The 12401-nt window shown below is 34.9% G+C and overlaps 1 protein-coding gene across 8 annotated transcripts in view; it reads right to left on the bottom strand.

The window, feature by feature from the left end:
• The window catches only part of PTPN13 (protein tyrosine phosphatase non-receptor type 13), a 174388-nt gene that overhangs the window by 34372 nt on the left and 127615 nt on the right, over window positions 1-12401 (bottom strand). For all 8 annotated transcript variants that reach the window (XM_075998654.1, XM_075998656.1, XM_075998655.1 and 5 more), the window contains 10 exons: window positions 11673-11766; window positions 11275-11360; window positions 10045-10207; window positions 8707-8921; window positions 8499-8597; window positions 6746-7110; window positions 5578-5761; window positions 3626-3784; window positions 2884-3055; window positions 2574-2784 (listed from right to left, as the gene is read on the bottom strand). In XM_075998654.1, the coding sequence (XP_075854769.1) occupies window positions 2574-2784; window positions 2884-3055; window positions 3626-3784; window positions 5578-5761; window positions 6746-7110; window positions 8499-8597; window positions 8707-8921; window positions 10045-10207; window positions 11275-11360; window positions 11673-11766 (1748 nt within the window). The remainder of the gene's footprint in view (window positions 1-2573; window positions 2785-2883; window positions 3056-3625; window positions 3785-5577; window positions 5762-6745; window positions 7111-8498; window positions 8598-8706; window positions 8922-10044; window positions 10208-11274; window positions 11361-11672; window positions 11767-12401) is intronic.

A 12401-nucleotide genomic window follows, 5' to 3' on the forward strand; every position in this document is an offset into this window, starting at 1 on the left:
TGAGACACGTTTTGTATTTTTAACCTCCAGAACTGTTATTTCCATTATAAGTGAAAGAAAAGTTATTGTTAACATTTTTTATAATGTGAAACTGTTATGAGGTAGAGTGGATGTGGTAGTTCCATGCCTCCAGGGTGGCAGACAAGCAGTTTGGGTAGGATTGACCCTACCCCAGCTCTGGGAATAGTCCATAACTGGCTTAGGCCAATCAGTACTGACAGGCCCCGACTTATGATGGGGTGGACTTCATCACGGTAGAGGTCAGACACATTCAGTAGAAACCATACTTTCAGTACACATCCAACCATCTGTGTTTCATTTTCAGTACGGTATTCAATAAATTACATGAAATATTCATTTTATTATAAAATAGGCTTTGTGTTAGATGACTTTGCCCAGCTGTAGGGTACATAAGTGTTCTGAATATGTTTAAGGTAGGCTAGAGGTTAGTAAGCTGTGGTATTTGGTTGATTAGGTATTTTAAATGCATTTTTACTTATGATAGTTTCAATTTTTTTTTTTTTTTTTTTTTGAGACAGAGTTTCGCTCTGTTGCCTAGGCTAGAGTGAGTGCCATGGCGTCAGCCTAGCTCACAGCAACCTCAGTCTCCTGGGCTCAAGGGATCCTTCTGTCTCAGCCTCCCAAGTAGCTGGGACTACAGGCATGAGCCACCATGCCCGGCTAATTTTTTTTTTCTATATATATTAGTTGGCCAATTAGTTTCTTTCTATTTATAGTAGAGACGGGGTCTCGCTCAGGCTGGTTTTGAACTCCTGACCTCGAGCAATCCACCCGCCTCGGCCTCCCAGAGAGCTAGGATTACAGGCGTGAGCCACCGCGCCCGGCCGATAGTTTCAATTTATGGTGGGTTTTTCAGTAGGTAAGTCTAGGAGATCTATATATTCTTATTCCTTTGCCTCAACTCGGTGACTCACCTTAATTTAGGTCTAAGGCAATTGGCACCCAATACTTGCTTTAATAGTGATTGATGATGTTTCTTTCTTACCCCCCTTTTTTCCTACTTATTATGGGTATATAATAGTTATATATATTTATAGGATGCATGTGATGTTTTGATATAGGCATACAATATGTAATGACCAAATCAGCATAACTGAGATATCCAACACCTCAAACATTTATTATTTCTTTGTGTTAGGAACATTCCAACTCCACTCTTTTAGTTATTTAAAAATATATAATAATTATTAACTGTAGTTGCCTTATTGTGCTACCAAATACTAGATCTTATTTATTCTATCTAATTATATTTTTGTACCCATTAACCACCCCCATTTAATACCCTCTCCCCATTACCCTTCCCAGCCTCTACTAACCATCATTCTACTCTCTATCTCCATGAGTTTGTTTTAATTTTTATCTCCCACATATGAGTGAGAACATGTGAAATTTATCTTTCTGTGCCTGGCTTATTTCACTTAACATAATGTCTTCTAGTTCCATCCATGTTTTGCAAATAACAGGATTTCATTCTTTTTAATGGCTGGATAATATTCTATTGTGTGTATGTACCACATTTTCTTTATTCATCCACCAAAGGACATTTAGGTTAATTCTATATATTGGCTATTGTGAATAGTGTTGCAATAAACAAGGGAGTGTAGATGTCTCTTGGATATACTGATTTCCTTTCTTTTGGACATATACCTAGCAGTGGGATTGCTGGGTCATATGGCAGTTCTACTTTTAGTTTTTTGAGGAACCTCCATACTGTTCTCTATAGCGGCTGTACTGATTTATAGTCCTGATTGGGGAAATTTCTGTGTGAAGACTGCTCTAATGGTGTGGTATGCAGGTGTGAGGCATGAAACTAAAGCAGTCATTTGACTACCATAAAGGAAACTGATACATGGAAGGGGGAATAACTGAACCCTGATCAAATTATACCTGATGATCACCTTATCTCTAGACTTTTTCAAGTCTAACATAAACCAAGAAATTCCCTTTCTTTTTTTTTTCTGAGACAGAGTCCCACTCTGTCGCCCAGGCTAGAATGCCATGGCATCAGCCTAGCTCACAGCAACCTCAAACTCCTGGGTTCAAGCAATCCTCCTGCCTCAGCCTCCCCAGTAGCTGTGACTACAGGCATGTGCCACCATGCCCGGCTGATTTTTTCTATATATTTTTAGTTGGCCAATTAATTTCTTCCTATTTTTAGTAGAGACGGGTCTCGCTCCTGCTCAGGCTGGTTTCAAACTCCTGACCTTGAGTAAGCCTCCAGCCTCGGCTTCCCAGAGTGCTAGGATTACAGGTGTGAGCCACTGCCAGGCCTCCCTTTCTTATTTAAACAAAGTTGTACTTTCTGTTACTTGGATGGGTAGTAACCATCCTATTAATTGCAAACACGTATCCAAACACTTACCCACTCGGTGTTCTCAAAAACCTACCAGGAATTTCCTACCAGGAAGTCTGTTCTCACTTTACTGAGTCCTACTAGTTTAGTCTATGAATAACTAATTCAGTGATATCTTTTACAAGTACATTAGTCTAATCAACAACCTGAAATACACACACACACACACAAACAAAACTCACAAATAATTGCAGAGTACCTTGTTGCTTTCAACACCACTGAAGGAAGTGACATGTCTAATGCTCTGTTAGCTTCTTCCAAGGTCATTCCTCGTGTGCTGACTCCATTCACATAATGAATGACATCTAATAGCTGGAGATTACCCTCAGTAGCTGCAATTGACTTTGGATTAATATCACTAATATATACCACTTGATGAAGGCTGTCATGACCTCCAGATAAGGAAAAACCTTGAAAGAATACAAAATATTTGTTTTCTTAGTTATATGAATACTTATTCTTAATCTAGCCAAAAAAACTATACTGCACAAAGCTTGAATTTTCCTTACCCAACTCCTCTTTGTTGCATGTTAATGTAATGTCAGGTAGCAAATGAGGCAACACTGGCATCCTGGGTAATTCTAGAACTCGCCCGAGGACTAATCTGACTGTCTTGGGTGCTGCTCGGAGCAGATTCACTGCATCTGTGTGAGTCATATTCGTAACGTCTGTATCATTAACCTACAAAAATGAGAAAGAGACAAGTTAGGGTTATAATTTTTACAACAGAGAAGCTAAATTGCCAAGAAAATATAATAATTTCCCTAACTTTTTATATAATATATATTAGCAAGCATGACATGCACATGCTTGTGTTCTCTAATTTATAGAATGTGTTCTCTAATTTATTGATATTCCCCTTTATTGTGGAAATCACAGGCAAAATGATCAAGCCATTATAGTGAAATAATAATGTAAAATCCCTAATAAATGCCTCATTATTTTGCTAATCTAGGAAATTTATCATTTTAGTAATTTAAGAAACTTTCTGTCCCTGAGATCTGAGATAGCTTGTTATATGCCTTAATTGAAATTAAAGGAACTTTAAAATTAAAAAGGAAACTTTAAGCATTTCCCAAACTGTTAACTATATAAGGCCTTTACTTTTAAGTGGTAGAAAAGGAAAGCATAAACCAAACAGAGAAATACAGTGTTATAATATATTAATTCAGCCTTTTTCTTCTTTTTCTAGCCCTGGCTTGCTCTTTAGCTATGTTTGCACAAATCTTCCGTTTCTCTTAAATGTCTCACCTTTATGAGCCGGTCCCCAGGTTTTAGCCTTCCGTCACTTTTGGCTGGATCCTGTATGACACCATGAACATAACAACCAATACTCTGGTTGCCTTTGGTGACTGTAAAACCTAGGCTTCCTTTTTCTGATTTAATTAAGGTAATGAGGAGTTCTACTTCCTAAGGGAAGAAAACAGTGATTCCTTTAGGTTGTCTATTTTGCTCCACAGACAAACAGAAAGAGGACTATTGTTTTCCTTGATTAACAGAGGAGAAAACCAAACCTTAAAAGGTTACTTAGCTTGCCCAAGTGAAGACACCAGGTCTGTCCAACTCTAGATAGAATGTCCCCCCATTGCTCCCCATGTGAAAGTTGGGTTTAAGTACAACATTATTGATTGTCTAGATACAGCACAAACAGAACTTACTTACATTTCCATTCTTATATTTTCAGGATAAACAAAGACACAATAGTGATTATACTCTGATGATCAAAGAATGTTTTTGGGCCGGGCGCGGTGGCTCACGCCTGTAATCCTAGCTCTCTGGGAGGCCGAGGTGGGTGGATTGCTCGAGGTCAGGAGTTCAAAACCAGCCTGAGCAAGAGCGAGACCCCGTCTCTACTATAAATAGAAAGAAACTAATTGGCCAACTAATATATATAGAAAAAATTAGCCGGGCATGGTGGCTCATGCCTGTAGTCCCAGCTACTTGGGAGGCTGAGACAGAAGGATCCCTTGAGCCCAGGAGATTGAGGTTGCTGTGAGCTAGGCTGACGCCATGGCACTCACTCTAGCCTAGGCAACAAAGCGAAACTCTGTCTCAAAAAAAAAAAAAAAAAGAATGTTTTTGGAGGTAAGAGTCAGGAAAATTCTTCACATATTTTTAAACAACCGAGATAGATGCCAAGAACCACAAAAGACAAGTTTTCTTTTTGGTAAAAATATGAAGTCTTTTGGTGATTATATTTCACAACTTCATTCATTTAGTTGTGCAAACAAACGAAATATTTTTGAAAGATTTCAACTGAGACATAGAGCTTGCTTATATGAATGATGACAAATTTCTAAGAAAAATTATTCAAAGATGATTTTCACTCTCTTGCTAAGAGTGAAGATGAAAATGTAGATGGTACACACACACATACACAAAATTACAGGCAAACGAATATCTGGAAAGATTAACTCCAAAATGTTAATGGTTTGGGTGGGAAGATTATAGGTGGTTTTAATCTTCTTTATGATTTTTCTACAATAAACATTTATTACTTAGATAATAAAAGCAGTATTTAAAAAGGCTGACTTTTTTTTTTTTAATTTTTTTTTTATTTTGGCATATTATGGGGGTACAGATTTTAAGGTTTCAATAAATGCCCATTTCCCCCCCTCCCCCCAAAAGGCTGACTTTTAATCAATGTAAAAGATATTACACCTGGAAATTTGGTTTCTAAATCTAATTTGTACGTTTAGAAGTTCTAGGGCTGTCATTACAAAACAAATTCCATTTGGGCACACAAAAATGTGTGGAAGAGAAAAAAATTATATTCAAAATTGTTTAAACTTAAATAAGTAACTAATCAGAATTTGAGAAACAGACAAAAATATTATTTACTAAGTATCTACTCTGTAGCAGATGCTATATTACGTGCTTTACATATGCTGTTTCACCGTAATCTTGTGAGGTTGCCAGCCCCATTTAATACCAAAGCAACTAAGACTCAGGATGAAGTGATTTTTCCTCAGGTGTCTGTTAAGCTCCAGTAAGTCAATGCTAGTGTCAGGATTTATACTCAAGTCTTTCTCCCCTTTTCTCTAATTTCTTCACAGAGAAACATACCAGATATGTGATCCACTAAATAGACTCAGATATGAAGCAACTCTAAAAGTCAGCTTTTTCTCTAACTAAAGGGAAACTATGTCTACATCTTCCTTGAGAATATATGGAATTTAAACAATACAAATGAAACAACTCACCAGCTCAAAATCTTCAAGGTGGTTTTCCAAGTCATTTTTCAGAGATGTCAAGTTTTCTTGTCTACTTGGTTCAGATGTGTGATGTGTATGATATTTATCCATCGAATGAGAAGAAGCAGATTCTGACTGGGGTTGATAACTCTGCCCAGGAGGCACATCCGGTGGTAGAGGGGAAGGAGGATTACTACAGAGAAAAAGAAGTAAGACTACTTTCAAATACATTCCAATGTCAATGTTGGAAGTTTGTGCCAAAAACAGAAAATGCTCAGCAAATATTCACATTTGAATTTGACTGAGACTCTAGCTACTTTTTGTCTGACTCTGGAGTATGAATTTATTCTATATCTACTACATGCTAATATTACCAATAATTTATTTTCCACCTAGGTTCTATTTTGAAGAAACTCTTTAAGCTGGATAAAGTCAGTAAGATGGGTTAAATTAATATATTTTTGATTCTTAGTTGTTAATTCAAGGATTAAGATAATGTTATCAGAAGCCTATTGTGTATTTCGACATAGGGAAAAGAAGAAATAAGAGAAGAATAAAAGTCTTACACCTATGATTATTTTGGATGAAAGAATAGAAAGAAAAATAAAACTTGACCTGGATATACATAGACATAACCAAATAGTAAAATGCATAAATAACTATCAGAAGTACAGATGTGGTCTTTCTCTTTGTATGCGTTTTCTACGCATACAAAGAGAAACGTATGCGCTGTTCTACGTTTTCAATCATTTCTTCTTTCCCCATCTTCTATGTCTTTTGCACATCTTTTGTTTATCTTTTGCAAACTCTCTATCCTCTTTTCCCTCTTACCTTTACATTTCTGCTCCCTACTTTCCCACTGCATCATTACCTCAATAAGTCTCTTCTCTTTCTGGTTAAGTAGAATGATTGATCATGAAATATAAACAACTTTCTCAATTACTAGTAAACCTGCTCAAGAGGGAAGCAAGGCTCAGGCTGACTGGCTTGCGAGCTTATTGGTTTGATAACTAAAACTGTCAGTCACAACAGCTAGACATCCAATAGAGTCATCACCTATCTAACCACTGTGAAGTTCACACATAGACACATTACATTCTTAGAGAAATTTATGTTGCTGCTACTGTTACTAAAAATAGTCAGTTGCTTTCAGTGCTTCACACAATATGGACAATACCTGTTTTCAAATTCTGGTTTATTGGGGATTTTCTGAGGATAGTAAAACATGGTACAAATAGTATCTTCTTGACTCTTGGGTGCTTCTTGTTGACTCTGTGCCTGTGATACCATGTTGTTTAGAGTCTGATGCAAAGCTGAACTCCAGGTCACATTTGATATCTTTGCTGGAGCTTTCACTAAGTCATCTTCTCCACTCCCACTGCTGTCACTATAACTGTCTCTTCTGGATGGGGACTTGCAACGCTTCTTGCTTTTGTCAGGCATTTCATTTTCATCTGAGCTAGTGCCTTGCTCCACACATGAGGGTTGAGAAGAAACTTTACTGTTGTTTGGAAGTACTTGTGCTGGAGAGTGAAGTGGGGTCTGTAATGAACACATATAAAAAGATCAGAGTGTGACAACTTATATTAATTTTAGAAACATTTATTTATTTATTTATTTTTTTTTTGCAGAACATTTTAGATTGGACAATTTTAGAAACATTTAATTAAAAATTAACCTATTGAACAACAGGGCTTTCTACCAAAATATTGAATTGATTTTCTGACAATAAAACTAATTTATGCTCATTAGAGAAAGTATCCATATATAAAATTATTCACTATTAATATTGTATAATTTATACTTTACATCAGAATTAAATTAATGCACATTGTACTTTATCTTCTATTTCAAAATTTAGGTTTCTATCATGAGTATTTTCTGAAGGCCTTAAATATGCTTTGAAATAATTTTAATACCTGGATAATGGTCCTATGGATGGCTATATCTTTAATTTATTTCAGCCTTCTCCTTTTATTATTTACAGAGTTATTTCTAGCTTTTCACTATTAACAGAAATCTAGGAGAACTTCTTTGTAAATTTTCACCTGAGTTTCTATTTCCTTGTAATTTTATACACTGTCAGGACATACGATGTATTAAAAAAGGCTTGTTAAGTATTTTCCAATTGTTTTCTAGAAACTGATATCAATCCATATACTCATCAAAAGAGTTCCATTCACTTCTTCCTGTCAATGATTGAGATCCTAATCAATGAAGTCTTTAAAATGCTATTTATAATGCATCTTACAGAAATGTTACTTTCTTATTAATGTCCTCCTAAAACTTTACCTTCCCCCAATAATAGGGTTAAAGCTTCTGGCCCAGATAATCCTGCCTTTCATATCCAGGAGTTACCATTCACTGGTAGTGGAAGACTATTTAAAGTGGAAAGGCCAAAGGCAGTCTTTCTTTATAGATTCTGACCTGTCAGTATGCAATTTGTAAGTTATCATCAAATAGATTGTAGATTCCTTAGCTCTTCCTTAACACATAAGACAGTAAACCGGGTAAACATCTCTTTCTCTGTGACTTATAGTGTTAAAAACAAAAGGCTAAAAATCTCAAATAACTCTCATTTTTATCCACACTAGCTCAGAATGAGAATGACTTTTCCTTGTTTGGTTCAATGAAGAAATAGACAAAAAGTTTTGTGTAACCATTACTTTATGTCTTTTTCTATTTATGCTCAGAAAACAAATTCTTGAAATCCTAGAATTGGAAAGGAGAGAAAAGAAAGTAAATTGAATTACTATATATTATAACTATGGAATATACTCAAAGAGGTTAAGTGACACACACAAGATAATACTCCTAAAGAAGTTGCTACATATAACCCAGGAGATCAATCCATGATGAAACCAGTACAGCTGAATTAATCACTATATTGATATACTATAAAAAAATAAATTAGTTTTCATAGGTCTCACCAAAAGAGCAGTATCAATTTCCGGTAGCACACCAGGTGGAGGTCTACAGAGAAGCAAGGATACTTCTGGAGCAGTTCCCCTGAGAGCAGATATAACTTCCTGGGGGGTACCATGAATGACAAATGAAGGTACAGCATTATAAAGCCATCTTGAAAGGCCAATCCATCTCATCATTAAAAATGTTGCATTCTACATTCTACAGGCTCACCTGCTGAGACAGTCCTTTCAAAGAGGCTCCATTCACTTTTAAGATAACATCTCCCACATCAATTTTTCCACTTTCTGCTGCTGGCTGTCCAGGAAAGAGCTTTTTAACCCTTACTATGCTGACATTCATTTGCTCAGGTATAAGATCATCTTCTCGAGAAAAACTGAATCCTAGGCCTGAGCTATTTTTAAACAATTTTACCTCAAATGTATTTTCTGGAGAAAAAGATATAAAAAAAATTTAAATATTCTTAACATGCTGTGATTACATATACATATACAGACATTTTAAAAAGCCCATTTCCCCATAATATTTACAACTTTATATGTACTTATCACATGCTTATATTAATACTATGCTCAAATCCCATTTTACAGTATCTCCCTATCACTAAGAAATCTTAATTTAATCAACAAATTGCACTAGAGGAGGGTATGTGGAAGTAAGTTGACATTATAATATTTTGGTGAGGTATCATTTAATCCAGATAAATTGCAGTGGCATTCCAATAAAATTCTAATAGCAAAATAAATTCGAAGAAAAATAACCAGAAAATAATTTAAAGAAAGAATGATTGAAGAAATAAAGAACAGTGTGATAAAGTAGGCATGCTAATTTTATTTTCATAATCAGAAAAAATATAGTCTGGGCTATTTTTTCTCCTTATTTTTGGGACTGATTCAGAGTTCCTAACATTTGTGTAATCAAGTATGGATTTAAAATAAAAAACAATTACTGTATACTACCACCATCACTTATAAAAGACTCCTTAAAAGGAACACAGATGGAATCCCAGAATAAAGAGTATGTAGCAGTATTATGAACATATTTAGTCTCATGAAAAACTACTAATATATCATTCTTAATTTTCTTATTTTTACTACCAATTAGTGAAATGTTCAAAGGCTAGCATAGTTGGTAGAACAAAGACCAGTATCTGGGAACTACTAGGTGAATTTCTGCCTAAGGTTAGCTTCACTAGTCCATAAAATTAAATAGAAATACAGAAAAATTAAGAGTCAAGGTTTCACACAGGGTTGAAGCATTCTCAGCAATTATTTATGCTTATTTTTTCCCTTTTGAATTTTACAACTATTTAAGGCATTATTAAATGACCATAACCTGCATGACTTCGTTATCCAAAGTCTTTCAGACTCTGTGAGCTCCAAGTATATTTGTGTCTTTTAATTCCGTATGGTGTCGCATCAGATTATTATTTATACTTGACAAGAATAATTAAAGAAACTAGGGCATGAATTGTAATCTAACATTTAAAAATCAAATTTAAATAAGCCAGGAGTAATTTAAAGGTGAGATGATAATTTCCCAAGGTCTGACCTTCAGTGACAAAGCTGTAGTCTTTAACATGAGTTGTTTTCTTCACCATTTTTTCTGGGGCTTGATCTTGGGCATTCTGATCTGAAAGGGTACACTGTGGTGTTAAAGGGATATGTTCTTTGGATGCTGGACACTGTCCCTTTTCTAACAACAGATGAACCACCTGGATGAATGGAATAGCACTTCATTAATTAGAAGAATGATGAGAAAACAGATAAATTTTCAGGACTTTCTATAGTTGATGGTATAAAATCATTTAAAGTAACTACCTGGTCCAATAAAATATAGGTAGAGGAAGAGAAAAATAGACAAAAACAAGGATTATTAATAAAAGTTTCAAACTCAAGTGCCCATTATTTTCTGTATGGAAGGACAGTTGATTAAAAAGAAAAAAATCTATTACAAAAACATGTTAGAAATCTATGACAATAACAAACATGCTATAGAAAACTTAGGTATTAGAAAAAAATCACCATTTTACTATAACACAAAAACCATTATAAATAATATGGTAAACTGGGCCGCGCTGGCTCACGCCTGTAATCCTAGCTCTCTGGGAGGCCGAGGCGGGCGGATCGTTTGAGTTCAGGAGTTCAAAACCAAACCTGAGCAAGAGCGAGACCCCGTCTCGACTATAAAATAGAAAGAAATTAACTGGCCAACTAATATATGTATAAAAAATTAGCCGGGCATGGTGGCACATGCCTGTAGTCCCAGCTACTAGGGAGGCTGAGGCAGAAGGATTGCTTAAGCCCAGGAGTTTAAGGTTGCTGTGAGCTAGGCTGACGCCATGGCACTCACTCTAGCCTGGGCAATAAAATGAGACTCTGTCTCAAAAAAAAAAAATAGTAATATGGTAAACTCTCTGACCCAAAGACTATTTGAACATAATGAATTTAGCCTTTTACTAGGAGTAAAAGACAATTAAAATTATGTTTATAAAAAATTTAAAAAATGTAAACCCATCATTTTCTGTCAGATAACTTTTTGGTAATATAAGAGGTAAATGGGACATAGAAAGCCAGCTTCCTCAGTAAAACCTCTTCTTATAATACTTGCTTCTCAATTTGGAAAGAAAAAAAAAAAAAAACCCTTAGAATGGTTACATGAAATCAGGCTTGGTTTTTTCATGAACTAATAAATTTAGAGATCTCAATGAGAATTGATATTAATCATACATTATTATGTTCTTCTAAGGTATCTTAAAAAGTTGATATAATGATCTGTTACCTGTCCTGTATTTCTCAGTGTTTCCACAGCTTGCTTATGGGTAGCTCCTTCCAGACTAACTCCATTGACAGCGAGAACACGATCACCTATAAGTTAGGTAGTTATTTGAAAAGAAATAAGTCATAAGATTCTACATGCTTTTAAAATAGGGTGGTCTTATTTCATACTGATTTGTCTGAGGATAGTCTCAGACAAATTCTGGACAAAGTTGCACTGCAGAGTTTCTTTAATATGTTACTTAATTTCTTTCTGAAGGAGTTTCTTAATGTGCAGTTTTATAACTGAGTATGTCCCTATTTTATAGTATGAATTTGAAGGTCAATATCAACTTTGTAATTTCTTATCTATTTGTTGTGAAACTCATCTATATAATTCCTACATACATGCAAACATTATACCTTTGTGAATTCTACCATCAGACTCTGCTGCTCCCTTGGGAATAACAGCTTTCACATAAATGCCACCATGTCTGACACTGGTATTCACACCTCCCTAAACAGAAAAGAAAATAATATTTTAAAATATGAAGAGTTTTACACTCTATTTCAAATCTGAACCCTACTAAGAATTCAATTCATCAGCCAAAGCAGTAGCATTGCATCAGCATGGGCAATTATTTCAACCAAGAACATTAGTAGCTAAGTTTTTCAAATGTCAAAGCAGTATATTTTTAGCAAAACTCTGTATTTAATTCAGCAAATAATAATATGCAAGATCTTGACTATATAAAGAATTGCTCTTCCTTTGTAAGTCTACATCATGCATTATGAGCAAGCAGAAAGCAAAATCTATCTAGGCAAAATTAGTGTGAGAACATAGTTATCAGAAAAAGTATATGAAATAATATTCTTTAGATCATATTTGCTAATCTGAAAGCAAATGCCATGTGTGAAGAAAAAAGGTTTTCTTTCATTTTAAAAAGGCTTCAGTAGAGAAAGTTTTTTATGATACAGATGAGATCACAATAAGACAATAAACTTCTAAAAAAATTAAGTGCCAGAGGAAAAGTAATACAATATTTTAAAATGTGCTAGAAAGTTAGGTTTTCTTTTTGACCTCAATATATTTATAGTACTGTTTCTATAGTTTCCAAATGGCTTTTTATAATTATTAATATCCTCTAAATA

Source organism: Microcebus murinus, chromosome 29, assembly GCF_040939455.1.
Source record: "Microcebus murinus isolate Inina chromosome 29, M.murinus_Inina_mat1.0, whole genome shotgun sequence".
In the NCBI taxonomy this organism is placed as follows: domain Eukaryota; kingdom Metazoa; phylum Chordata; class Mammalia; order Primates; family Cheirogaleidae; genus Microcebus; species Microcebus murinus.